This window comes from Cnephaeus nilssonii, assembly GCF_951640355.1.
Source record: "Cnephaeus nilssonii genome assembly, chromosome: 22".
NCBI classification, from domain to species: domain Eukaryota; kingdom Metazoa; phylum Chordata; class Mammalia; order Chiroptera; family Vespertilionidae; genus Cnephaeus; species Cnephaeus nilssonii.
Genome location: NC_137093.1, coordinates 26,722,489 through 26,750,389, shown reverse-complemented (window position 1 = coordinate 26,750,389; position 27,901 = coordinate 26,722,489). Strand labels below are relative to the sequence as shown.

At 49.2% G+C, this 27,901-nt stretch overlaps 1 protein-coding gene across 1 annotated transcript in view; it reads right to left on the bottom strand.

Moving 5' to 3' along the window:
- Positions 1-2,510: 2,510 nt before the first annotated feature.
- The window catches only part of SLC5A1 (solute carrier family 5 member 1), a gene marked incomplete at its 5' end in the record, with an annotated part of 38,916 nt that continues 13,525 nt past the window's right edge, over positions 2,511-27,901 (bottom strand). Inside the window, 13 exons of the mRNA XM_079762333.1 lie at positions 2,511-2,915; positions 3,629-3,734; positions 5,273-5,488; positions 5,774-5,942; positions 7,172-7,322; positions 8,942-9,049; positions 10,788-10,923; positions 11,171-11,391; positions 12,688-12,768; positions 14,217-14,322; positions 20,461-20,565; positions 21,659-21,718; positions 22,324-22,428. Coding sequence (XP_079618459.1) covers positions 2,698-2,915; positions 3,629-3,734; positions 5,273-5,488; positions 5,774-5,942; positions 7,172-7,322; positions 8,942-9,049; positions 10,788-10,923; positions 11,171-11,391; positions 12,688-12,768; positions 14,217-14,322; positions 20,461-20,565; positions 21,659-21,718; positions 22,324-22,428 — 1,782 coding nt within the window. The 3' untranslated portion in view covers positions 2,511-2,697. The remainder of the gene's footprint in view (positions 2,916-3,628; positions 3,735-5,272; positions 5,489-5,773; positions 5,943-7,171; positions 7,323-8,941; positions 9,050-10,787; positions 10,924-11,170; positions 11,392-12,687; positions 12,769-14,216; positions 14,323-20,460; positions 20,566-21,658; positions 21,719-22,323; positions 22,429-27,901) is intronic.

Sequence of the window (27,901 nt, the reverse complement as noted above, 5' to 3'; positions counted from 1 at the left end):
GAAGTGTTCTGGGTTCAATTCCGGTCAAGGGCACATGGCTCAATCCCCAGTAAGAGGTGTGCAGGAGACAGCCGATCCATGATTCTCTCTCATCATTGATGTTTCTATCTCTCTCTTCCTCTCTGAAATTATATATATGGAAAAATATCCTCGGGTGAAAGTTTAAAAATAATAATAAACAAATAAATAAGCAATCACTGTGCCCCATAACCCATTTTCCATTTGAAGAAAGGAATAGCTTTTCCTTGCACCCTGAAATTATTCTAGTCCAGTTTGTCACTTACTGGTCCCTGGGCACCCCAGCGGCTCAGTCTGTTCCCACAGGACATGGTGCAGTTAAGGTAGAGCGACTCCCCTCGTGTTTACTGGAGATTTTGAAATAGAAGTCCTTCCCGAACTTGGCTACCTTTTGTTCCCGTTGCTGTATTCTGTTCTCAGCTGCCTTGGTGCCTGCTTCCTAATCTATATCTTACACCAACCACAGCCCCCCCACAGACACGGTCGGTATTTGTCTAGACCCTCTAAAGAACAGGAAACCTGGCAGTCATGGTTTTTGGTGTGTTTATTTTTTATCAAAGTAATACATTTTCATTAGGGGTTTAATGCAGTTTAATAGGATACCCGTACGGCATCTCTCCTGGATGTATCGCCCATCCCCGTTTCCACGTGACCTCGTCACACCCAGAGGAGGTAGGTAGATCTATAAGCACCAAGGTTCCCATTTTTTCAAAAAGAAAACAATACACCTTCGAGACAAAATAATTTATCACAATAGACACGACAAATCATTGGCAAAGCCAGGCTCAGGCTCCAAGACCATCGAGATGCTTCGTGCCCACGCCGTCCACCAGCCATCGATCCTGTCCCTGTATCCTCTCCAACTGCAACAGTACCACAGACTCCACACGAAGCCGCGTGCACCGAGCCATGCCAGCCACGTGGAACGCTCCACGCTTCCCTCTCCCCTTCCTAGCTTTAGGGGGAAAGAAGGGCTCGGCAAATAGTGACCTCTGGGTTCCTTCCACAGGAGCAAGCCCCTCCTTCACCTGCTGAGCCGTTTTTACACCCAGGGACCACTCTCAGCCCCGTGGAGCCCCAGATCCCAGCTCTTCTCCACGCTCACCTGAGATGGGTCCATGCTAACTAACATCTGGACCTTTTCTTCACCTTCCTGAGACTCTATTGCCATATAGTTGAGATTTCACAGGTGGAACGGAAAGAATTCTATTTAAAGTCACTGCATTTTAAAACCTTCTCCCTGGGACACAAACACGTTCAACCAGAAATACACTCCGCTTAGCGAAATGTGTGGGGCGCTCCCACCTGGGATGGAGACCACCTGCCCTAACCTTGGTCAATGGGTGATGGCCGGTCTAGACAGCTGGGAAGAATAAGGGCTGTGGTCACGTGAACTCGCGGGGAGGAGGATCTCAGGCTAATTGTCTCAATAGTTCAGGACAGCGTGGCAGCTTTGAGATGGCGGATCCCCCCGCCACACACACACCACACACACACACACACACACACACACACACACACACACACACACACACACAAGAGGCACATTTGCTGTGGGGCATGACACAGAGTCAACTTCTAAGTCAATATGTCAACACCCACATCATGAGGAAGAGAGGTCTCTGGGAAGGCATGACAGTCACTACAGAGTGTACTTCCTGCAGCCACAGGAAAAGGTGAACCCAAAAACAAAGCATGCGTTCATGAACAATGCCCCTATTAGTCATCCAGGCCACACACACGTTGCCGAGGGGCTAAAACATTCCAGGCACCGCGAATGCCAACGTGAGTGAAATCCCAAACACGGGGCACCCCCAAGTGGACATTTTTAAGGAGACCAGGAAATCCTCTTGACTCAAGATTATCTCCCCACCCCCACCCCCCACGGGCCTTAAGAGTTGTGGATGGTTTGCTCAGTATCATTAGTCTTGACTGACTACTTCTGAAAGGTTGCCTTGTTGGCGGTCGCTGCTTTGTGGCCGCTTTGTGGACCTTCCAAAACGGTAAAAATGCCTCTCTCGTGACAGCAATACTTCCATCTGGCTCTGTGCCCCTTTGGGGTAGGTACTACTCTCAGGCCCCCCCCTCATTGTTCTCTCCTTCAACGAGCAAGCACCCAGGATAGGGACCAGCAAGCTCCCACCCTCGGCTTCCATGAGTTGATCAGTTTATCGGATTGACTTTTCTTGCACCAAAAACACAACTTGACAGGGGTATGCTGAAGAGTGAAATCTTTCTTTAAAAAAAAAAAAACACAGAAAAAGGGATACGGGGGATCCGATTGAGAAAGTGGCAGGAACCAGGGAGGCCACAACTCTGGAAATTAATAGTCAAGGGTCACAAACAAGGTGGACACGCTCAATCGACCTGAGACAACGTGCCCCCCGCATCGCCGGGATTCTGTTTCTCAGTCTGCACTCCCATCCATGCGCGGACTTTTCCTCCGCGGCTCTGACACGCTATGTACAGCTGCTTGCATCACACTGGCCTCAAATGCCTAAGTTCACAGCAAACTCGTTACCTTGGTCCGGCTCTCCTATAATGGCACGTGGACACATTTATCGACTGGGCAATATTTACAACCGGCTGGTTTCCCTTCAACCCCCCAGGATGGGACTAGCGGAGGGCAGAGTAGGCAGTCTGGCCTTGATGATTGCGGTCGGCGGCCAAAGGCAGGACTCAGGCGAAGTAGGCGTGGCAGAAGACGGCCACGGCCAGCAGGATGATGCCGTTGATGTTCACCACGGTCCGCCACAGAGGCTTCTCGGACGTGTCGGTCAGCTTCAGCTTCATGGCTGCCTCCTCTTCCTTCGTCATCTTGGGGCCCTTCTGCTGGTCCAGGCCGCAGAACAGGTCGTAGGCCTTCCTGCAGCACCCTTTTTTCTCCTCGGGGGCTTCTGTGTCGGGGAAAAGGAATAAAAGAATTGTTGGCTACAGAAGCAGGAGGAACTAAAAGGGGTGGCTTCCGTGGTTGAGCGTCAACCTATGAGCCAGGAGGTCACGGTTCGATTTCCGGTCAGGGCACATGCCCGGGTTGAGGGCTCACTCTCCAGTGTGGGGCGTGTAGGAGGTAGCGGATCAATGATTCTCTCTCATCCTGGATGTTTCTCTTTCTCTCTCTTCCTCCCTCTCTCTCTTCCTCTCTAGAATCAATAAAAATATATTTTTAAAAATTCTCTGGTGGATAAAAAACTCTCAATGGTGGTCACCTCTGGGCCAAATAATGGAAGTGGGTCCATTTTCCCTTTTTAATGTAGAACGTTATGTGTTGTTTGTTTTTAACCCATACACGGTAGCTATGATTCCATCTGCTCTCAGTTCACAGGCTGTGTCAGAAGAGCTCTGACTCTTCCCTGGTCCCTGGCCATGTAGAGCACTTAAAGACTTCTGCAAGTTCCTCACCCACCCTTCCTCACTGAAGGCTGTACACTGTGAGGGATGAGGGAGCTGCAATGATTCTGTACCTCCCTCCTCCCCTTCTGTACCTCCTCCTCTGTACCTGCAAGCTTTGAGCGAATGTCCCAAAACCCATTTACTCCTCTCACACCTCCCCACCCCGCTCCCATCGCCCCTCTAGGAGAGAGATCTGGGCTTTGATGAAGGCACTCACCTATTTCAAAGGTCTCCTCTGGGGCTTCATCGATGTCCTCCTCGGTGGCATCCAGGTCGATCCGCTCCTCTTTGCTGTTGCGCAGGCTCCAACACAGGCGGTAGAGCTGTGGAGGAAGCAGAACAGGTCACCAGGGAGAACCCAACAGGGTCTCGGGCCACGGAGCTGGGAGAACAAAGAGAGGTGCATCAAGAAAGAAAAAGGGCCGAAACCGGTTTGGCTCAGTGGATAGAGCGTTGGCCTGCGGACTGAAAGGTCCCAGGTTTGATTCCGGTCAAGAGCATGTACCTTGGTTGCGGGCACATCCCCAGTAGGGGGTGTGCAGTAGGCAGCTGATAAATGTTTCTCACTCATAGATGTTTCTAACTCTCTATCCCTCTCTCTTCCTCTCTGTAAAAAATCAATAAAATGTATTTTTAGAAAGAAAGAAAGAAAGAAAGAAAGAAAGAAAGAAAGAAAGAAAGAAAGAAAGAAAGAAGAAAGAAAGAAAGAGGAATGTGGCCTTTCAGTACCAATAAGAACACAGATAACAGTTCCCATCCACTGCATTATATCTAAATATGTCAGGAACTTAGATGTAAATTACGGACGTGTATACATTAGCCCCTGTGACATATGCATATTCAGAGGCTAAGAAGATGCCTTGAATACAGAAATAAATGGTTTGAATGAATGAACTCTTGCTGCCTATGAGAAATGAATGTGTTCCTTTTAGCACTGGTTCTGAGAAACAAGACTAGACACCTATCTGTCCAGACCAACCGCATAAGATCATATTGTTGTACTGTGTGTGTTTGTCATAGTATGGGGAGAGAATCTGTAGAATCATGAGCCATTGAGAATTGGGAAGAACTGGAGGCACCATCTCTATTGACATGGGTTAACAAAACCCTTTGTCTTCCTCTATGGACAAATATTATCTTGTTCTGTTCCTTGGAAACCTGGAGAAGAGAGAATGCCAGCTGTATTGGGTTACCAGATTATATTGCTTATGGTGAAAACGGCCTATAATTGGTCGCCTTCATCTGCATTGGGAGGGCTGTGAATATACCCTAAACCAAGGGCGACACCTAGAGCTAAAGAAGAGTACTTGCCATTTTTGAAGTCTTAAATCAATTGGACTTCAGTATTGTTTGAAATTTCTTTTGAATTCTATGGGCAACTGTTTAGGGACTTAATTAGGGAAAAAAATGAAGGGTAAATCATACTTCAGATTTCCCTGAGTGTAGTGATTTTTGTAACCAGGGATGTCCCTTGCTGGGACCCCTGGAAGTTCTGACCATGGAACTATTACAAGAAATGTAAGTTCCTATCAAGGGCATGGGCATCTAAGCCAGTGTAGCCCTGTACCTGCCCTAGTGACCTTGCACCTGAGCTGTCCCTTGGGGAGCATGATTCAGAGAAGACCCACTGGATGGAAATGTAGAGCACTTAAAGACTTCTGCAGAAGACACATGCCTGAGACCGCGCAGCCGGCACGCTGAGCTTCCTGTCCTGTATGCTTCTGCACGACTCCATTGGCAAGGATGCACTGTGTAGTCATGTGAGTGTGAGATGTCTCACTGAGCGAGGGCCATCAAGATGGGCATTGCAGCCTGAACATGTGACACAAGGCCAGGACAGGTTTCCCAAGTGGGTACTCACATGCACATCGGGAATGGGCTTGGTGCAGAGGGAGACGAGGAGGATGATGATGATAGAAATGGCAAACAGGATGATGGCAAAGTACAGGTAGTGCACACCACAGATGATCGTGGGGCATTGGCTAGGCTCCATGCAGCTCCCGGTTCCATAAGCAAACTCGGCGATCATACGGGACACCCCAATCAGAAATCCTATGATCAGTCCCCAGAAGGCTCCCTGGGAAAGAAAACCGTGGGTTATCAACTGCTGCACACACAAGGCAGCTGTGCACTCCGAGCGACAGAGGAGGAGAAGAAAGGGGAGAGAAAAGACGGCTCCAGGCCCTCTGGAGCCAGAACACGGAGTGCAGAACACGGAAGCACTCCCGCCCAAACCCTAGCAGCTCACCCATTCCCGCTGGAGGGCGCTGCGAAACAGAATCCCTCCCACAGAGCAGGCACATCCGGGTGGGGATTTCTGCACCGGAAACGGCCTTCCCGGCTGCACACGGATGCTACCTACGTGCTCATTGACTCTCTTGCAGAAGACAGCGAGCAGGAAGACAGCGGCGATGGGGGGTCCCAAGTAACTGGTGATGGACTGGATGTAGTCGAAGAGCTGCCCACTTTGTGCCGACTGTACGACGGGCACCCAGGCGATGCTGATGCCAATCAGCACCAGGATGAACACTCTGAAAGCAAAGCCCCCGCAATAGTGTCAACAATTGGCTCTACATGAATAAATACATATACACTGAGTGGCCAGGTTGTTATGATCTCTGAACGCATAATAATCTGGCCACTCAGTGTATATCCTATATAATAAAAGGCTAATATGCAAATTGTCCCCTTGAGCAGGAGTTCGACCAGCAGGCAGGCCGGCCAACCGCCCATGTCCCCTCCCCCTGGCCAGGCTGGCCAGACCCCACTCATGCAGATTTTCATGCACCGGGCCTCTAATCCTATATAATAAAAGTGTAATATGATTAATGTTCGGTCAACCGCTTGACCAGTCTCTATGATGTGCACTGACCACCAGGGGCAGACTCTCTGACTGGTAGGTTAGCTTGGTGCTGGGGTCCGGCTGATCAGGACTGGGCATGAGGGCCGGACACGCCCTGAAGCCCTCCTTTGGTCCCTCCCCGGTCAGCCGGCTCCCATCAGCCCCAATAGGGACTGGGCAAGATGGCCCCGATCAGCCCCGATCAATCACTGGCCAGGCCGAGGGACCCCACCCATGCACAAATTTGTGCACTGGGCCTCTAGTGTGTATGTGTATACACACACACACACACACACACACACACACACAATGTGACCACAGCAAGGAAACATCATTAGCAAATTCATTCTTGAGGCTTTTGTTCTCCCATATTCTGCCTCCTTGAGAAAGTCATCTGCACCTATAAGTGAAACGCACTTGACTTTCAATCGCCACCTAAACCAGCCGCTACCACAAGAGATTCCACTTTGAAAGGCAGTAGAGTGTGGGAACAAAGGGGTGTGGACTTTGGATCCAGACAGTCCTGGATTCAAATTGTTCTTCTCTCTTTGTGGCATAGAACACCTTGCTTGACCGCTCAGAGCCTCCATTTCTCTCGCTGTACGCTGGGAATAGCATCACTGATCTTGCCAGGTTGGGATACGGATTAGCTATAGTCAAACAAATCATGGGCAAATAGATCAGCCAATAGTAAGCACTCGTTTGGCTCATTGATAAATTGGGGGTTAGGTTAGATGGTCCCTGATGTCACTTCTCCCTCCAGAGGGGCGTTTCAGAGCCGATGCCACTGGAAGGAAAATATAATGAGCCACGGGGGCTGCTCCCATGCTCCCCAAGCATCTGCCGTCTTCCCTGGCTTGAGGGAACCCTACAATTATTCCAGCTTCCCTGGTGGGGGCAGGTGGGAGCTTCACTGACCTTCCTGCAATCATGAGCTCTTTCTCGGTTGCTCTCTTCCGGATCTTGGTGTAGATGTCCATGGTGAAGAGGGTGCTGGCGCTGTTGAAGATGGAGGTCAGGGAGCTCATGAGAGAAGCCAGCATGACGGACAGCATCAGGCCTCGCAGTCCTGAAAGAAAAGGAGGTTCTGAGTGGTACACGCCGCACCTCAGCTCTTCTGCACTTGGAACATGTGAAGACTCAATGTTTGTTTGCTTTCTGAAATCATGTCACGGTTGGCCTTTGACTTATCCCTCCAGAAAAACCAGACATTTTAAGGAATGGACTGTGGCTTTACATTATATTGGAAACCCATAGCAGTCAACAAGGAGGTAGGAATAAAATATATATGAGGTTAACACTTTGCAGTTGGATGATGGTGGTGATGGTGTGTGTGTGTGTATGTGTGTGTGTGTTGTGTGTGTTTCCATCTGAGCGGACTTTCATAAGATCTCTAACCCAAAAGATGCAATGATATAGCAGAAATATTTAAACTGGGATTTGCCCTAGCTGGTTAAGCGCAGTGGATAGAGGGTCGACCTGCGGACCAAAGGGTCCCAGGTTTGATTCTGATCAAGGGCACATACCTTGGTTGCAGGCTCCTTCCCGGCCCGGGCCCTGGTCAGGGCTTATGCAGGAGGCAACCAATCGATGTGTTTCTCTCACATCGATGTTTCTCTCTGTCTTTCCCTCTCTCTTCCACTCTCACTAAAAATCAATGGGGAAATATCCTCTGGCAAGGATTAACAAAAAAATAAAAAAGTAAAATAAAAGAGCCATGTGACTCTTACTAATTGCAACCTTAATTAATAAGCAGCCCAGCTAAGTGGAATAGTTAAGTATTACTCCCATGTTTATAGAATTTGAATCCAAATGGTTTGCCCAAGGTCATGCATCCAGTCTTTTTTTTTTTTAAAGACCATCTCAAATTCCTCAATTCCAGCCTTGAGCAGAATTATACAAGCCAGACACTGAGTTGCTGTGTGGCTTGGAAAAGTCACTTTCCTTCTGTGGGCCTCCGTTTCCCCAACTGCAGAATGAAGAGGTTTGATTGGATGCTCTCTACATTTTCTTTCAGTAATAAAATTGTATAGAAGTTTATTCTAAACTTTCCTGGCCAATACCTTTGAATTTTGGATCTCCTGAGTCCCCGTAACCTAACTAAGTTTGCACTCTTGAGCCAGAATTGGATTTGTCTTCCTTATGAAATATGAAAAGTAACCCCACGGGTCTACCACAACACTCTAACCAAAGTGGACTCTATGTTCTCAACCTTCTAGGAGAACACATTCTCTATAGTGAGAGGTTGTATCCCATCCATCAACTGCCTCAAACGTCCTCACTCTAGAGCTAAAACCACTCCTTTCCTTTCTCTCCATGTTTTTCACGCATTCTCCAGGTAAAAGTCCACTTAGTTCAAGCCGTCATGTCAACGTCTGTGGGAGAACTTCAAAAGACCTTCCAGATGAACGTGGAAACGCCGTGTTTTTCCCTAACGCATTTTCAGATCATCTCCTTTCCGAGCCTGGCTGGCAACAGACCAGTCCCAGGCCTGAGAGCCAACCTAGTCCTATGCCTCCTTGGCACAAGGTAAGACCCACTCAAAAACTGAGGACACCTGGCATGAGGCTTTCCCTACTGGCCTCCAGGCATGGAAATGGCCTTGCCCAGAAGGCCCACAGAATCCACGGGAAGCCCGAGCCCAATCAGCCTCCCAAGAAAGACCGCGCCAGTGGGGACGAATCTCACCGTTGGGCATGAGCTCCACCACCATGGTCGGGTAGGCGATGTTGGTACAGCCAACCTTGGTGCCGCAATATTTCTCACATTCCGAGGGGAGGGCACAGGCAATTTTTTCTGGAGAGAGATGAAGAGCCATGTCAGCGAGCAGACGTCAGGGAAATACGTTCAAGATTCACTTTCTTTCTTAAAGATATGTTTTCACTGATATCAGAGAACGGTAGAAAGAGGGAGAGAGGGAGATAAAAACATCAATGATGAGAGAGAATCGTGGATCGGCTGCCTCCTGCACCCTCCACATTGGGGATTGAGCCCGAAACCTAGGCATGTGCCCTGACCGGGAATCAAACCGTGACCTCCTGGTTCATGGGTCAACACTCAACCACTGAGCCACACCGGCTGGGCAAAATTCACTTTCTTAAGACAAGGCTTCAAACAAGACATTCCTGCCCACGGCCCTGAAATGATTCCACAAAGAGTGCAGATCTCTTCGCTGCCATGCCCTGCCCTGCTGGTCCTGACCATCTCCAAACTCTGACTGGGGAGGAGAGACAGTTCCTTGGCAGAGGAGGGGGAAGCAAAGAAATGCTCAGAGTGGGAAGAGAGGGGGCACCCTCCTTGGACTTGAGCTAGCTACCCTGCAGCTCAGGAGGAACCATGGTCTTCTTTGCCCAAAGATCACAGTGACTCATGGCTCCTAATTTTAAAGCTTATTTTAGGCAGCTCTTGCAAAAAGGGTTGAATGCCCAGACAACTGAGGGAATTCCCCCAGTGGGAGGGCTGTTGGGTCATACTTCCAAGATGTAGAAAATCTAGGGCAGAGATAGAAAGGAGGCGGCCTGGGAGGGGAAAGAAATATGATCTAGAGACCTGAAGACAATTCCAGAAACTTTTATAACATTTATATTATATTTTACAAAATTTACATTAGAATGGACATACACACACACAAAAAAAAAAAAATTTGAGATGAATCAGTGCTATAAGCAGCAGTCCTAAATGATACACTTGTAGCAGGTAGCTAATAAATGTTTGTTGATGACTGACAAAAACAACAACAACAAAAAACAATGGCGCCCAGCCGTTGTGGCTCAGTGGTTGAGCATCAGCCTATGAACCTGGAGGTCACGGTTCGATTCCTGGTCAGGGCACATGCCCAGGTTGCGAGCTCGATCCCCAGTGTGGGCATGCAGGAGGCAGCCGATCAGTGATTCTCTCTCATCGTTGATGTTTCTATCTCTCTCCCTTTCCACTCCTTTCTGAAATCAATAAAAATATATATATATATATATTTTTAAAAAACGCAATGGCAATGCTTGAGAGGCCAAGAAAGGACCAAGAAAGAATCTGTCACCCTAGAAAGCAAAGTGCAAACTCAGGGCTCCTTCAAGGAGACGGTCCAGGAAGCAGGGCTCGGAGCAGCAGGCCTTTTGAGATGAGCTGGAGTCCTGACATTAAGGACATCGTACAACTTCCACAGCCTGTGTGGGCCTGAGCAAGAAGTGAGCAGCTATTAGCTGGAAGAAGCTACAGCTGCAGGCCGATCATGACTTCAGAGAATTTGCAAAAACCAGGGAAGGCAATTCTGTGGGTTCTGTGACCTCAAGTTGCTCACTGTCTAGAGGGAGATCAATAATACTTGGCAATGCATGGCAAGAAAAGGAGGAGGAGGAGGAGGAGGAGGAGGAGGAGGAGGAGGAGGAGGAGGAGGAGGAGGAGGAGGAAGGAGGAGGAGGAGGAGGAGGAGGAGGAGGAGGAGGAGGAGGAGGAAGGAACAGGAAGCTACAGGGCTTTCGAAGCGGCTCAGAGCCAGGAATGGAGGAGAGTGGCCACTGAGTCCAGAAGAAGGCATCACCTGTGTACAGGATGCGGCTGATCATTCCTGGCATCACCATGAGGAACATGGGCAGCAGCTTCAGGTACCCGCACATCACGCAGCCCGCCTTCACGTGAGACATGTTTTTGGCTGACAGGCAGCGCTGCACAATGACCTGGCAGGAAAGGCCGGGTGAGGTGCAGGTCCTGACGCCTTCTGGCCACCCCAGCTCCCCTCCCCCACATCCTGGGTGCTTGGCCTGGCACTCGCATGTCACCAAGGCTCAGTGACCCCCCCAGACCACGTGAGCCCGGCCCTACCTTTCCCAACCCCACAAGCCACAGACAGACAGACAGACAGACAGGAGTTCCTGCAGCACCCCGGGGGAGACCTTGTCCCGCCTGCACATCCAGTGTGGGTACCTGGTCTGTGCACCAGTACCACAGGGCGAGGATGGACAGCCCAAAGATGAGGCCAGGCCACGGCAGGTCTCCCTTGAGGGGGTCTCGGAAGATGTGGAAGGAGTCGTCCCTGGGGGTGTAGCACTCCTTATTGATGGTGATGTTTCCATCAGAAACTTTGGTCGGAATGGCGTTCATGTACTTTTCCATGAAGGCCTCATACCCTCCCACTTCGTTGAAAGCTGAAAAACATCAGTAATAAAAATCAGCATCCAGAAACTCTCCACCCTTCACAGCAGTTGCCTCCTGGGGGGGGGGGATGCCCGAGAAACCGAGAGGTCCTGCCCCACAGCCAGAGCCCTCTGTGTGGCCTCGGGCAGGTCACTCTCTGGGCCTCGGCTTTGTCATCCTTACCCCTGCCCAGCCTCCTCAGGGACTACTCTGAGGCTCCAAAGCAATGACCTGTGAAAGGACTCCAACCATAAGCATCGTTACACAGGGAAGGCCCTTGACTTATTGGAAGAAAGACCTTGGTTTGGAACCAGGTTCAAAAACTCTGCTTTCCCCCACACCTCCTACGGTCAGCAGTGGCCTCTGGGACCCCAGACACAGACCTAGAGACACAGACTAGGCCCTGCCACCCCTGGTCCCAGGCAAGTGCAGGGATGAGCAGAGCCTGGGCGAGGAGCCTGGAGCCCGGCCCCCTGGTAACTGTGTCCTTGAAGAAGGCATTCCAGTCCCTGCCCTGCAGACACCCCCCTCTACTCCCCCCACCACCCCGCCCTGGGGGGGAGGGGGGGACACCACTGGGGAAAACCCAATGGAAGCTCTTAGAAGACAGAAGGCAGATCAGAGGCTTCCCAGGACACCCCGAGAACCTGGGCCCCCTCAGAATACAATGCATTTGCTATCCTCCCATACCGACTGCCTCTAGAGCGAGGGTTTCTAGCCTTGCCTTTAGGGTTCCACAGACAGATACCATTTTACCACATTAGGGGGGAGAGGGGCCAATAGAGAGTGGCCGAGCTTTAAAAATTTTGTCAAATAAGGACATACGCAAGAAAATAATCACTCACTATCCTCGACTCATAAAAGAAAGGACATTTAACACCAAAATGTAGACCAGATATAACCTGAGATTTAAGACACATTTGAATATATTTAATATTTAGTCTTATCCTGTTGTTTGTTTGTTTGTTTGTTTGTTTGTTTGTTAGTTTGTTTGTTTGTTTGTTTGTTAGTTTGTTTGTTTGTTTTTTGGCCCAGTTTCTCTGTGGAGAGGAGACTACATCATCACAGACTCACAGTGGGGACCACTGGCCCCAAGTATCTAGAGGGGGTAGCAGGGAATACAGGTGTTGTCTGGGCCAGGCCCACCCTGGGACCTCCAGGGCTGAGGGAGGTGCCCCCTGCACACCCACAGTGATGACCACTCTGGGCTGGACCGCTCCCCTGGGAAAGGCAGGCAGAGACCCTGGACTCCATTTTCTCTCCCTGGGCCTCTACCTCGGCCTCCCCGCCTCCTCAGCCCCACTTACCAAACCCGGTCAGGATGAAAGACCCTACGAGCATGATGGCCGTCTGCAAGGTGTCCGTGTAAATCACAGCTGCCAAGCCCCCTGCGCGGACAAGGAGACAATGTATCTGACCTCACGCAGGAGAGCAAGCAGGCAGCCTGCCCCCCGTCCCCACTGCTGCCCCCCTCGCTCTGCACACCGTGTGAACACACCCCTCAGTCACCCGCCTCCCCTTCCTTCCTTCCTCCTGTTGTCCTGTGACAGCAGTCTGCTACCCAGCATGATCCAACATCTCCACTTCGTCACAGAAATGCTGGGAAGCCCTTGAGGAAAGGAGAAATGTTTCTCCCTATTGGAGGAGGAAGAGCTCCATGTGAACCTTTTAAGCCAGGAGATGGCTCCTCCGTAGTAAGAAAAAGCATCTGGCCCGGCCGGTGTGGCTCAGCGGTTGAGCATCAACCTAGGAACCAGGAGGTCAGGGTTCGATTCCTGGTCAGGGCACATGCCGGGTTGTGGGCTCGATCCCCAATGTGGGGCATGCAGGAGGCAGCTGGTCAATGATTCTCTCTCATCATTGATGTTTCTATCTCTCTCTCTCTCTCTCTCTCCCCCTCTCCCTTCCTCTCTGAAATCAATAAAAATATATTTGAAAAAGAAAAAGCATCTGCCACAAATGAAGGCAGGGAAGAGCAAAGAGCTGACATCTCTGCAAAACGTCTGGGGACATTGCCAAATGGCCACATTTGAAGGGCTACTTGTATGTGGACTCTATTCCCAGACCATCTACGTACTTCTTGTCCCCAAAGCTCATAGGAAGCTCCAGCTGAGCAGCCAGTTTCCTCACTGGGCCTGGCCCCTGGACTGGGCAGAGTAACACCTCCTCAGAGGTGCCCCCAACTGTTACACATGTCACCAGTTTCTCCTGTCCCCTCTCGAGTCTTCCTCTAAAATCTCTTTGCAGGTGTTACTCCCTGCTTTCTTCCCCACAGTGCCTCCCAGTCCCGGTCACATCGATTCCAAGACCTCTGTTTGGCTTCTAAGACCCCTGCCCTGTGACCTCATTTGAATTCTCAGGACCTATCACTCCCCCTCCCTACACACACACACACACACACACACACACACACACACACACCTCCCATTGACTACCCTCCTCCAACTAAAAGCATCTGCTCTCTACCCTGCATCATGCCCGTTCCTGCCTCCATTCCTTGCTCTCACCTGTCCCTGCACCTGGCACTCCCTCCCTGATTCTCCCAACTTAGCCAAGTTCTCCCCAACCACCAGCAAGGCCACGCCCTGCCCCGCCTCCTGGAAGAAGCCGTCTTGACTATTGCAGCCAACCCTGGAGTTTTCTGGGGCAGCCTGTATAACCTGTTAGGGTCTGTGATTCCCACACCATTGTCCCAAGCAGATCCCCCGTCCTCGACCTGTTTCCTGGGTGTAGCTCTTCCCCCCCGAGAGAAGACAGCTTGTTCCCTACGCCCTTTCCTCGTGCCCAAGTGCCTAACCCTGGACTGCGCTTGAGTCGAGTCATTTGAATAACTCACCTGTGATTGTGTAAATGCCAGTGATGGCCAATAAGAGAAAGATGGCCAGGTACAGATCCAGGCCCAAGGCCAAGTTGATGAAGATGGCCCCGGAGAAGATGTCTGCCTAGAAGGAGAGGAGAGGTGAGTTAGGGGTGAGAGAGACCAGCTGGCTGCAGGGCCGGGGGGTGAACTTGAAGGAGTCAGCAGAAGCTGTCTTCTGGGTAATGTCAACGTCAGCGATTTCTAGGGTCTAGCATTGACCCACATTCATTCGCCCTTTGGCTGAAATACCTCAATGAAAGGTTCATTTTTTTGAACCCCAGTAAAGAATATGAAAGACAAGTACTGCATAATTCCAATGTATATCTAAAATAGTCAAATTCATAAAATCGAAGACCGGAATGGTGGGTACCGGGTGCTGGGGGGAAATGGGGAGTTACTCATCAGTAGGCATACATAGAGTCTCAGTTACGTAGGGTGAATAAGCTCTCGGCGTCTGTGCACAACATTGTACTTAGAAGTCAACAACAGTGCATGGTACACTCAACATCTGTGACGGGGACAGGCCACATGTTGAGTGTTCCTCTCACAATGAAATAAAAATAAAAGGGTACAAACACCTGATGGTCCTGCTCTATCCCTAAGCTTTCCAACAAGCTTTATTTAAGATCATAATAAATATTCTAGGAAGAGAAAAGGATGATGTGGTCCAAGAGGCCTGTGAAATGTCGGATTAAACAACGTTAAGGCAGTTTCTTTACCACACAACTCCTCGGAGCCTTTAATACACAGCGTGTACTGTGAACCCCGGGAAGAAAGCATAGCAAAGGACCCTCCACAAACATATTTAACTGTGGGACTCTGTTTGCCAAGGAACAATTATTTTTTAAAATATTTTTTTTATTACTTTCAGAGAGGAAGGGAGAGAGAAACTTCAATGATGAGAGAGAATCATTGATCAGCTGCCTCCTGCACACCTCACACTGGGGGATGGAGCCCACAACCCGGGCCTGTGCCCTGACCAGGAATCGAACCATGACCTCCTGATTCATAGGGTCAACGCTCAACCACTGAGCCACGCAGACCGGGCCAAGGAACCACTATTGATACCTTGAGGTTCCTCCCCACGCCATTGTGGACTGCTGCTCGAAGCGATTATCCACTGTTTACACCTTTGTGTGCAAAGGGTTTTCAGATCTTGGTCCCAAAAGCAAGTTGGCGTGCTGGAGAGTCCCATGGGAGGGAAACCCCAGCCCCACCCTGGAGCGGAGAGACACTTGAGCAACATCATGACTGTATCTCTCCAGCCCAGATGGAGTCCATCTTGACCCTAACACAACCAGAACCTCGCCAAGAACCTCGTGCATGGCAGGCTTGGTGCGAGGGGGTTTTATCTAGATTCGCTCATATAACTGGAGGGAGATTTGTTCCCTTTGCACCCCTAAATTCACCAGTTCTTGATACAGTTCTTTTTCTCCTCCCTGCTTCATTTAGCCACATAGAGAACCTTCTACCTGGCTGGACAGTGCAGTTGCTCATTTAAACCAACAGAGAGCGCTGGAGTCACCCAAAAGGAGTTTTCCTGGCATCTCCAAAATACCACCAGGTGAATCTTTTCCTATATCTAGGTAGAAAAGAAACTAGACTTCCCCTAGATGCAATGGACGAGGTGTTTTATTGCATGAGATCTAATGCATTTCGGGGCATGTAAACAGCCATCCATTCTGAGGCCTGGAAAAATGGGCTCTCTGTTCTTTCTTCCCCTCTCTGCCTCCTTCCAGCTCCTCAGGACCCTCCAGGGACTTGGGTCCCCACCAATCAAATCTCCTATTCCCTGCCTCTTTGCCATCTGAGAGACAGTCTCACACCAACTCCAAGCCTGTGTGTGAATACATGACCTCCTCCCCGAGGAGGACCCTGTGCCTTGGGTCCCCTACAAATTCTCTAGCCCCCAGGGGACCTAATGTCATTGTATTTCCTGGTGGAGGAGAAGAGGCAGAAGCAGGAGGTAGGGAGAATCACGGTGACTTAGAAAGAGAACCCCCTACCACCACCACCAACCACAACCACTTCACGGCTGCTGGTGAACGGGCCTGGATTTTAACCCCAGCGCTGCCACTAGAGGCCTGAGTGACTGGATAAAACATGGTGCCTCTCCACGTCAGTGGTTGAGCATCGACCTATGAACCAGGAGGTCAAGGTTCGATTCCCAGTCAGGGCACCAGCCCAGGTTGCAGGCTTGATCCCCAGGGTGGGGCTTGCAAGAGGCAGCCGATCCGTGATTCTCTCTCATCGTTGATACTTCTCTATCTCTCTCCTACTTTCTTTCTTTCTGAAATCAATAAAAATATATATTTAAAAAAAATAAATATATAAACCATGAGTGGCCGGAAGTGGGGAAGTCCTGCCATGGAGGAAGGTATTTCTTTCCCAGGTCCTAGACCTGCTCCCCTGCCCTCTGCAGCAGCCGAGAAAGAAGAGTCCCAGCTGCCCTTAGCTGTGTTTCTCCACACGGGGCCACTTGAAATTGTGATGAGTAATCCCACGGCTCCCTGTCCCTCCCTCCTACCCTTCCCCCCCCCCCTCCCCATAGCTCCATATCTTCCACTGAAGGGCTCCATTCATTGATTTCGGTGGAATGCTGTTAAGTATAATTCAGTAGATTAGCGAATGAGCATAGTGAGCAAAAAAATGTGTATATATCCAAGATTACTGCTGCCATTTCAAACACCCTTGAGTGGTTTATTTTCCAGAGTAGTTAATGTGTCATGCTTTATGACAACACATCCTAGGACACTGTGATAGCCCCATTAATATTTGCCGGGCTGTTATTAGTCACAAATAAGTAGCAAACAACTCCTAAGATAAGCTATAAACCAAGTCTATAAACAGTTATGAGAAGTGTTGGGCTAATAGAAACCTTGGTTTTTATAATACGAACTCTCCTCCCAGCGAACAGGGCAGATAAAGAATCCTAAGGAAAACTCCCTCATAAATAGGGGGGGAAAAAAACAACCTAAGACAAATTCTTCCTCCCATGAGTCACTCCTAACTTCAGAGAGGAATTCCTTCTGCCCTTGGGACCCCGAACGCCACCAGGAATGCCTGGGGGTACCACGGCCACGTTCACATTAGCCGGGGTGCTCTGCCATTAGCCTCTGGATCTCCTGGGTGCCCATTGGTATCGTGCTTCGCGGTGTATTTTTCCTCCATATCTGGGTGACTTTACTAAGAGCGTTTAGACACAGGCATTGTTTGGGTCCCCAAAATAAGGTGATGGAACAGGTAAACTGGCTCCGCTTTTCAGATGAGAGAAACTAAGTCAGTGACTTGTTCACGGGCTAAAATCCAGATTACCTGCCACCAAGTCCAGTGACCTTCCAACAACTTTAAAAGATGAGGGTCCTTCTTTCTGGAATATTTTCTGCAGAGGGCAAGGTCTTTTTTAATCCCCCCCCCCAAAAAAAAATTTTAAGTAAAATAACTTATGTATGTGGTTTAAAAATAAACAACCCAGAAAGTTCCACAGTGAAAAGAAAAAGTGGACCTACTTCCATTCCTTGGCCCAGAGGTGACCCTTAATGAGAGCATTTTGTCCCCCAGAGAATTTTTTAATTTCATTTTCCATTTCCTGGAAGGGAAAACCGAGTCTCAGAGAAGTTAGGTAATTTGTCCCAAATCACAGCTGGTGTGTGGCAAAGCCAGGATGGAATCTTGGGTGTCCCTAGTCCCAGAGTCTGTGTTCCCCGCACAGTCCCGCTCTGTCTTGGATGGAATGGAGGCAGAGGATGACAGAATGGGGTAGGTCATCTAGTCCCATGTTCCCCTCGTGACCTATTTCCTTTCTTCTTAAAAGGTAGACACTGTCTTGAACTTGGTATGTATTCTTCTGGTCTATGATTTTATATTTTTCTACATATAGGTATATCCCTAGATCCATAAAGAATATATTGTGTTTTAAAATTCCAGCCGAAACCGGTTTGGCTCAGTGGATAGAGCGTCGGCCTGCGGACTCAAAGGTCCCAGGTTCGATTCCGGTCAAGGGCATGTACCTTGGTTGCAGGCACATCCCCAGTAGGGGGTGTGCAAGAGGCAGCTGATGGATGTTTCTCTCTCATCGATGTTTCTAACTCTCTATCCCTCTCTCTTCCTCTCTGTAAAAAATCAGTAAAATATATTTTAAAAAATAAATAAATAAATAAATAAAATTCCTGCTCCCCCGACTTTTAAAACTGTAAAAAGAAAAGTAACGACGGTATTTAAGGAAATCTGGGGGCGGGGGGGAGGGAAGCACCCATAATTCAGTAGATTGGCCCTCAATAAAAAGCAGCCCTCTGTTTACAACACATCCAACAGGAACGTGGGGTACTCCTCACGGGGGCAGGACACTCTGACCTTCCTGTGACATGACACCCTATACATGGAAGGAAAAAAAAAAAAAAAGCAGCTATCATCCGTCCTGTGCATTTTTTCAAGGGAATGCTGGATATGGGAAGCAGGTAGAGCAGGCAGGACACTGGGCAAGGCCGCCACTAAGGAGCCCCAGAAATCACCCAGAGCGGGAACATCCTACACCAAGCCCTATTTAAAAGCAGAATTCCGAAAAAGCTGACTGCGAGGGAATGGGCTCTATCAGGACCTGAGCCGAGGGCGGCTGCCCCTCGGCTACCGGGGGGCTCCCATGTCCAGGGAGGTTTAATCAGTAACCTGAGCCACAGGTGAGTTGCTCGGGAAGGCAGGGAGTGAGGCTGGCTACTCCGTGTCTTTATATGACTACCCCTCTAGTAGCTGTGAGGGCAAAAAGTGCCCTTTGCATAGCAACCGTAGTCAACAGACTTCCACCGGCTTGAACTGTGGACTTGGAGACGTCTTGCTTCTGAGAAGGGGAGTCCAAGCGCCGTGCTCTACGTGTTCATTAAACAGGTGACAGCTCATGGGCTGAGCCGAGGAACGGTTCCCTTACCAACTGCCCGCAAGTTCAGGGTGACCTCCCCACCCTCCCCGCTTACATTTCTTTCCTCCTCTCCCATCGCTGCCCCTCACCCCTCAGAAAAGCTGGTTTCTCTACGCCCTCCCCTCCAGAACTTCCCAGTGCAGTGTCTGCACACTGATCTCTGATGGAATAGGACTGTAACTGAAAACTAACCCTGAAGGAGGGGAGGAAAAAGCGGAGGAGGTGGAATCATCTTTGGCAGGGGAAGCACAGAGCCACCAGTCAGGGGAGGAGCAGTTTGAAGCAGGAAGCTGGGCGGGGAGGGCGCAGTAATCTTGGGCATCAGTCCCAACTCCAAGACAAAGCCCATGGGCCAAAGCAGGTTTTCAATGAGTTGTGTGAAAAACATATGTGCAAGACCATTCCTTGGGGAAATGATAGTCTCTTCAAAAAAAAAAACACAACAATGGTGCTGGTAGAACTGGATAGCCACATGCAAAAGAATCAAGTTGGACCCCTACCTCACATCATACACAAAAATTAACTCAAAATGGATCAGAGACCTACATGGAAGAGCTAAGACTATCAAACTCTAAGGAGCTAACATAGGAATCAATCTTAGGACCTCGGCTCTGTCAATGGATTTTTTTGGTGTCACACAATCAGTGAATTCAGTGACGACATAAGCATAAGCAACAAAAGTAAAAGTAGATAAAATGAACTCCGTCGAGATTGAAAACTTTTGTGCATCAAAGGACACTATCAAGAAAATGAGCCCTAACAGGTGTTGCTCAGTGGATAGAGCGTCGGCCTGCAGACTGAAGGGTGCCAGGTTCTATTCCAGTCAAGAGCATGTACCTTGGTTTCTGGCATATCCCCAGTAGGGGGTGTTCAGGAGGCAGCTGATCGATGTTTCTCTCTAATCGATGTTTCAAACTCTCTCTCTCCCTTCCTCTCTGAAATCAATAAAAAAATATTTAATTTTAAAAAAGAAATAAAAAATGGAACTGCCTAATGACCCATGGATTCCACTTCTGGGAATCTATTCAAAGAAATCCAAGACTCTGAACTTCTGCGGGTTCCTGAGTCTTTTGCTTTGCTTTGTTTTGCCACCCAAAGAAGTTGACTTGCACACTTTTGAGGTAGGAAAAGTGAAGTGAAGAAGGCATACATGTCTTGCTCCAGTGCGTCGGCCCAGAGCTCTGACCAGTTCTTAAATACACCCCCATGACCAGCCAACCCCTGAGGAGTCTCAGCTCTGGAAATTGGGGCCTGCAGCTCCAGGTTGGCAGGGAGACGGGCTAAATGATAGGGAGGCAGTGGACTCACCGAGATCTTGGTGAAAATGTAGAGCAACAGGGACAGAATGGAGAGGTATATCTGGATCCGTTTGCCTCCAAATCGCTTCCTCAGGTACTCAGGCATCGTCACCACCTGCATGGGATGTAAGGGAGGTCACTGCCAGCCAGAGTGGCCAGAAGGCCCAGAGCAAGCAGAACAGCGGCAGCCACAATGGTGTCAGAGGTGTGATCTAGGCTTAACCCTTGTTGGTCAGAGAAGTCTGTGATATGGCCGGGCGGCTGTCCTCCAGCCATTTGCTCATTTCCATCGCACATGCCTTACTGCAGAGGTAACTGTGTATTATCCCAGGACATAGAAGGTGCCCAATAAACATTTTGTTTCATGAACACATGACTGCACATAACCAAGGAGGCAGATCTTTGCCCTGGAGGAGGTGGGGCTGTTAGATAGATATTCCTATACAAAGCACCTACTGTGAACAAGACATCATAATAACAGTAGCATCTTTTCAATGCACCAAACAAGGTGGCCAGGCTGGGTGTGTGCTTCACCCTGCTCTGCACACAGGTCTTGCCAAGGGTTGTGGCTGTGGGCCTGCTCAGCTGTTCTCCAAGTTCCTTTCTGCAAATGCCAACCACACTCGGTCTTGGTCCCTCAACCCTGAGCCTGCTGTCTCCTGGGATCACACAGCTGTCACCAACAGCCTGCAGAAGGTGCACAGTCTGCCCCGTGTGTCTTCCATATCGCTCTCAACAGCCTTACACGTAGTAGGAGCTCGTTATATCTCACTGAAGAGATGAACTAAAGTTGCCTTAGGTAAGATGGCAGCGCTTTCTTCGAGAGTCGGGGCATGCATTTGATAGCCGAGGGCCAGTTGCACGCTCAGCAAACGAACCTGCGGGTGGACGTGAACGAAGGGGAAGTGTGATCCTTTGCTCATGCTGCTTCCCTTCCGGGGGCAGAGGCACACAGCTACAGACCATGCGCAGATGCAGGGCAGTGCCTTGTAAATACACACCCAGCCCGAGAGGACGGGAGGCTTCCGAGGGCTCCGACTAGTGAGGCTGCTTAGGAAGGCTTCCTACAGGGACGCAGCATGGCTCAGTGCATCTAATGAGTGTCCCTACCGAGGCACAGTCTCCTCTGCCTTCCAGGAGGACGAGCTCGTGTGTGTGTGTGTGTGTGTGTGTGTGTGTGTGTACATACACGCACATTAGATACTTACCCCAGCCTTGATGTAAATAGGGACAAACACCCAGCCCAGCACAACCACCAAAATCAGGGCCTAAAACCAAAAAAGAAATGGAGTCAGATCGCGCCGCCTGGGGGCGCCCCCGCCACTGCAGAACAATCCCCCAGGGGCTTCTCTCTGGGCTCTGAGGACAGCTCCCTGTGTGGCCATCGGAGCTGGAGGGGTCTTTGCTGCCTGACCGGCCCAGGGGAATGGTGGTTGAGCCACCGTGAAGGGGGCCCCTGGTGACTGCCCAGGGACATCGCAACTCCTTTTTCCTCTTCCCGGGTTTACAAGGAGAAAAATACCATTTAGAGGCCTTTTAAAAAATAAATAATAATAATAATAATGGGGAGCCGGTGATAAGCATTTCCAAGCCTCCAATATGGCTGAACGGGTAGAGGAGTCCTTGGCTTTTTAAGAGAAGAAAGAACCCCTGTTGCCTTCATATCAGTGGTTTTCTCACGCTACTCTGGTGGAAGGGGAGCGGGACCCTGGGCCCTGACGCTGGGCTGATCCTTCGTCTGCACCGCAGGGTGGCGGGGAGAGGTTCCCTAACACCTACAGCATCTACCCCTGAGCGTAGGTTCAACCGGCTGACTGACTGACTGCTAGAGCTCCTTCCAGCGCCAGGACACGGGGTCTCTGATGCTACTCACGTTCCATTCGAAGCCCCCGGTGGCAATGCCTGCCGCTGCTCCCGTCCCAGCCAGCCCCACAAAGTGGCCACTCCCGATGTTACTGGCGAAGAGGGACGCTCCAATCTGGAAACACAGAGATGAAGGAGGGTGAGGACCCCGTGCCCCATCGGGACACTCAGGGGCGAGCCAAGGAGAGAAGAGACATGTCAGCCAAGGGGAGGACAGGGAAGAGCAGAGGCGGGCCAGGAACGGGACTGTGCTGGAGGTGCTTGTGGGGCTTGGGTAACAGTGGTGAGGAGGGAAAGGAGAGCATTAGAGGAAGGGCCGGTAGGCTGTCTCCCAAATCAGACCGTCTGTGAGTCCTTTGTGAGCCCAACGCACAACAGTGAAGAAGACTTGGGGAGCCCCACAGCCCACCAAAGTCAGCCACTCTGAGATCATTCCAGCAAAGCAAAGACCCCTGAGCAGGAAGGTCATCATGGTGGAGAAGCAGGGCCAAGGTCAGAGTGGCTGGAGTGTGGTGGGCAAGGAGCAGGGTGGTGTGAGATGAAGCTGGCAAGCTAGGTGGGGATACAGCCCTTAGGTCTTAGCAAGCCAGGATAGGAAGTGTAGATTTTATTCCAAGTGTGATGGGAACCCACTGGAGGGTTTCAAGCAAGGTGGGGACAGGATCTAATTTGGTTTTTATTTATTTATTTTTAAATATGTGTTTATTGATTTCAGAGAGGAAGGGAGAGGGTGGGAGAGATAGAAACATCCATGATGAGAGAGAATCATTGATCGGCTGCCTCCTGCAAGCCCCCTACTAGGGCTCAAGCCCACAACCTGGGCATGTGCTCTTGACTGGAATCGAACCCAGGACCCTTCAGTCCGCAGGCCAACCCGCTATCCACTGAGCCAAACCAAGTAGGGCTAACTTGCTTTCGAACGACTGCTCTCAAGCATGTGGCAAGTGTAGTGCTGGGGACAAGGGAGAGAAGAGAAACCACGCGGGAGGCTGTTGTTGCATCTGGGTGAGAGAGTGGCAGCAGGAGAGACGAAGACCATCGCAGAGATTAGGGTCTGCTTTAGAAACAAAGTTGAGGGGCCTTGTTGATGGGTCAACTGTGGGAAGTGATGGAACGAGTCATTAAGGGTCACTCCAAATTCGGGACTTGAGTACCTGGGAGGACACCATTCGTTAAGAAAGGGAAACCGTGTACTTTGGCTAGTGCCACTGAAGAGTTTTAACCTTTGGTCATCTGTACTTGAAAGTGTGCTGTACAACGTAGGCATGCTTGCCTTTGCAGAAAGAATAGGACCAAGTAAAATTTGCACAAGAAATAAGTTGCCATTGCCTCTGCCTGTAAGTGGAATTCTCAGGGTGTGGAAATTTCTATTGGCCCAGACTGCATCTTGTCCTCCTTATAACATAAACATTAAAATGTTTTGTATGTTCAGGGGAAAAGAAGAAAGAGGGAGAGGAGGAGGGGGAAGAAGGGGAGGAGGGAAAGGAGAAAAAGAAGGAGGAGGAAGAAGAGAGGAAGAAGGAGAGACTGGGAGGAAAACAGGCTGTTTAGAGATCCACCTTTTTCTCCTCAAAGCTTGATGGGAATAACAGTCCACTTTAATCAAATTTCCCTTACGCATGCAGCCTGCCTGTCCTGACCCATTATCTCTTCATTTATCACTTGACAAATTATTAAGCCTAATGTACTATTAAGGGCATAATTACCAGTAATGATTAACTGCATTAGATTAACCTTAAGTTCAAGAAGTCCTCTCCAACATCCCCCAAAGAGGTGCATGGGACTCTAAGCAGTTACAGGCTTTCTTGAGGTACCTCCTCACCACCTGATGGAATGGGGGCCCGGAGAGCTTTGGGGGTACCCGATGAATTGGGTACCCCCAAATGCATTTCATTTCCATCAGGGGCACTGTTGTCCTCCCCGTTGCTCTCCTTGGCCTCCCTCTTCCTGGACTCCCCCCTTTGCCCATGGCCTGCACGCAATCATTTACCAAAGCCTGACTCTGACCTCACAATGTCATGGGAATCTAGCACTTTTTATATCGCCCTTGCTGGCTGTCATTATCTCTCAACAGTGTCATGGCAACAGGTTCTAGATGATCACCAGTCACCCACACCCACACTCCCACACATGGCCAGTTACCTCCCCAAAGCACAACTCGGATCACGTCCCTTCCCTATTCGGAGACACCCCCCCCCCCCCAGATGGACCTGCCACGCAGGCTTCTTGGCAACTCCAAGTTTAAAGACATAGTCCCTAGGAATTCAGCAAGGTTTCAATGGAAGTCCCTTCTCTGACATGGTGGGATGAGCTTAGAAATTAGAGTTTGGATGCTTTCTTGAGCTCTTACTATCTGGGTGATCCTAACACCTGTGAGCTTCAGTCTTCTCTCATGACAGGGTTGTACAGGAGCCAAAAAAAAAAATCATGAATCAGTCATGACTGACACTCAGCTGGCCCTCAACCAGTTCCTTCCTCTCCTCCAAGAGGACAATCACTTCACCCTCAAAGGCAATTTACAAGAACTGCAATGAACACTATCTTGGTCTGAATTATGTTCCCCCAAGATGGATATGTTGCAGCCCTAATCCCCAATGTGACTATATTTGGAGATAGGGTCTTTCGGAGGGCAATTAAGGTAAAATTAGGTCATAAGGGTGGGTCTCTAATATCATAGGACAGATCGATGCGCACACAGAAAAGAGGCCAGGTGAGTCCTGAGAGAGAAGGCAGCCATCTACAAGCCAGAAAGAGACGTCTCACCAGAAACCCACCCCAACAACACCTTGATCATGGATTTGTAACCTCCAAATTGTGGCGGGAAAAAATACATTTCTGTTGTTTAGGCCACCCAGTCTGTGATGTTTTGTTATGGCAGCTCCTACAAGCTAATACAGACAGACACCATTGCTCTATCATCTGCTCTCCCACGCCAGGTCCGCACACTGCCCTCCCTCTGACGGGAGCTCATTAACAATGCTTTCATCACCCTGATTTCCCAAAACACTCTCTGAGCCCACTCCTCACCCACGTTCATGCCCATCTGGGAATCGTGCCCCAACCAGGGAGTCACCCATCGGCGTGTTCTTCTCTGCAATCTCCTCCCACATTCCTTCTGAACACAGGATTGCAGACTGGATCTAAAATTTCCCCAGCTTGACCTTGCTTCTGACTAACTTCTCCGCCAGCCTTTGTCATCCCCTGTGGGGCTCAGGCATTACAAGCATTCGGATGGTTTTGCTGTCACTGTGCAAGATGAGCTGAGTCTAACCAAACCCAACAGGTTTGTTTGATAGCGTGGTAATGGGCGGATAACCTGATGTCACATCACAAAAGGCGAAAAGACTGTGTTTTCCTTTGACTGTAGGGAATTCACGATCACATTTTACCGCCTCCATTTCCTACCAGAACACAATTTTTTTTAAAACCTTTAACAAGAAAAGGCAACAATTCCATAGCTGTCTCAGAGTCACTCCCACAGCCTGAGACCTGGGAATAAACCATGCCGGGAAGTTACCTGTTTCTTTGCAGGGGGAGAGGGTTATAGAAAAGGACATGAAGATGTCACTGAATGCTAACTCAAATTTTGTTTTGTGTGTCAGGAAATAGAAAATAGACATCTTAGCCCAGGCATCTTATGTTAGAATTATCTTGGAAATGATTAAGGTCAACCTTTCATTTTCGAGTGAAAACAAAGCCATAGCCCAGAGGAAGAAAGTAATTCAAGTTTACACATTAATTTTATTTTTACTTCCATACCCTCAGGAAAGTAACGGCATGTGTACACTCAACCACTAGCCCAGGAGTCAAGAATTGCCTAACTCACGTTGGCTGACCTTGGCCTGAAATTCCCAGGAGGCCCCAGGGCCAGCACACCGTGTGGACAGCTTCAGTCCACCATGAAGAACCCCCAACCACCTCTACAAGCGACGCACTCAAGAGGCAGACTCAGCAGGCACCAAAGCCCCACTGAAGTAAGTCCTGCTCCATGGAGATCCTCCATGGTGGGCGCAGCCAGTCCTTGTAGTCGCTCAGCCTTGTGAGTACATCCCATTGATGTACCAACAGCGATCAAGGCTTAACTATAACAGGAGGGTGTACCAGCTCACATGGGAGGGGGAGCGGGAGGCGGGGGGGCACACCTGGATTGCCCGGCTCAGGGAACAGGGAGGCTGTGCCACTGGACCCTACAGGACACCTACTACACAAGGCCACTCTAACAAGGCCAGGAGACATAGCAGTTCTACCTAATACACAGAAGCAAACACAGGGAGGCTGCCAAAATGAGGAGGCCAAGACACATGTCCCAAATAAAAGAACAGAACAAAACTCCAGGAAAAGAACTCAACGCAATGGAGACAAGCAATGTGCTAGATGCAGAGTTCAAAACACTGGTTATAAAGATGCTCAATGAATTTAGGAAAAGAGTTAGATGAACTTAGTGAGAAGTTCAACAAAGAGATAGAAAAGATAAAAACAGAGCTAGAAAGCCCTGGCCAGTGTGACCCAATTGGTTGGAGCATGGCATGTACACCAGAAGGTCACAAGTTTGATTCCCAGTCAGGGCACATACCCAGGTTGTGGTTTCAAGCCCTAGTTGGGGCACAAGCGGGAAGCAACCAATTGATGTTCACTCTCACATCAATGTTTCTCTCTCTCTCCATTCCTCTCTCTCTCTAAACTCAATAAAAACATGTCCTCTGGTAAAGATTAAAGTAACAGAACTAGAAAACATTAAAAAGAACCAGTCAGACATGAAGAATATTTTAACTGAAATATTCAAAGTGATGAAAAGCAAGGACCTACAACCATGATTACTCTACCCAGCAAAGCTTCATTTAGAATTGAAAGACATATAAAGAGCTTCCCCACACAAGAAAAAGCTCAAGGAGTTCATCACCACCAAACCAGTAATAAATGAAATGTTAAAGGGTCTTCTTGAAGAAGAAGAAAAAGATTACAAATATGAATAATAAAATAGCAATAGATACATTTTTATCAACAACTGAATCTAAAAAACAAAATAAATGAACAAACAGAACAGAAGCACTCCCATAGATACAGAGAACATTTTGACAATTGCCAGATGGGCAGGAAGTTGGGAGTATGGGTGGAAAAGGTGATGGGATTAAGAAGTACACATTGGTAGTTACAGAATAGTGATGGGGATGTAAAATACAGCATAGGGAATATAGTCAATAATATTGTAATAACTATGTATGGTATCAAATTGTGCAAGATTTACCGGATGACCAATTAGTAAGTTGTATAGTGTCTAATCACTGGATTGTACCCCTGAAACTAATGTAATATTTTATGTCAACTCTAACTGAAAAATAAGAAATTATTTAAAGTAAAAAATAATAATAATCACCTCCGTCAACGAACAACATCTGTGTGTGTCTTCCTAGCCTCAGAGGCTGCCAATGGATTTGATAAGAGCGCCCTGGATCACACTTGAAAGCACAAGTAATGGTGTGGGCCCCCTCTTCTTCCCTTCTGACCTGGTTCTCATCTTGATTCTACCCGAGCAAGTCATGTGACCGTGAGCCAATCACTTTACTGCCTTGTCCCTCAGTTTCCACTTT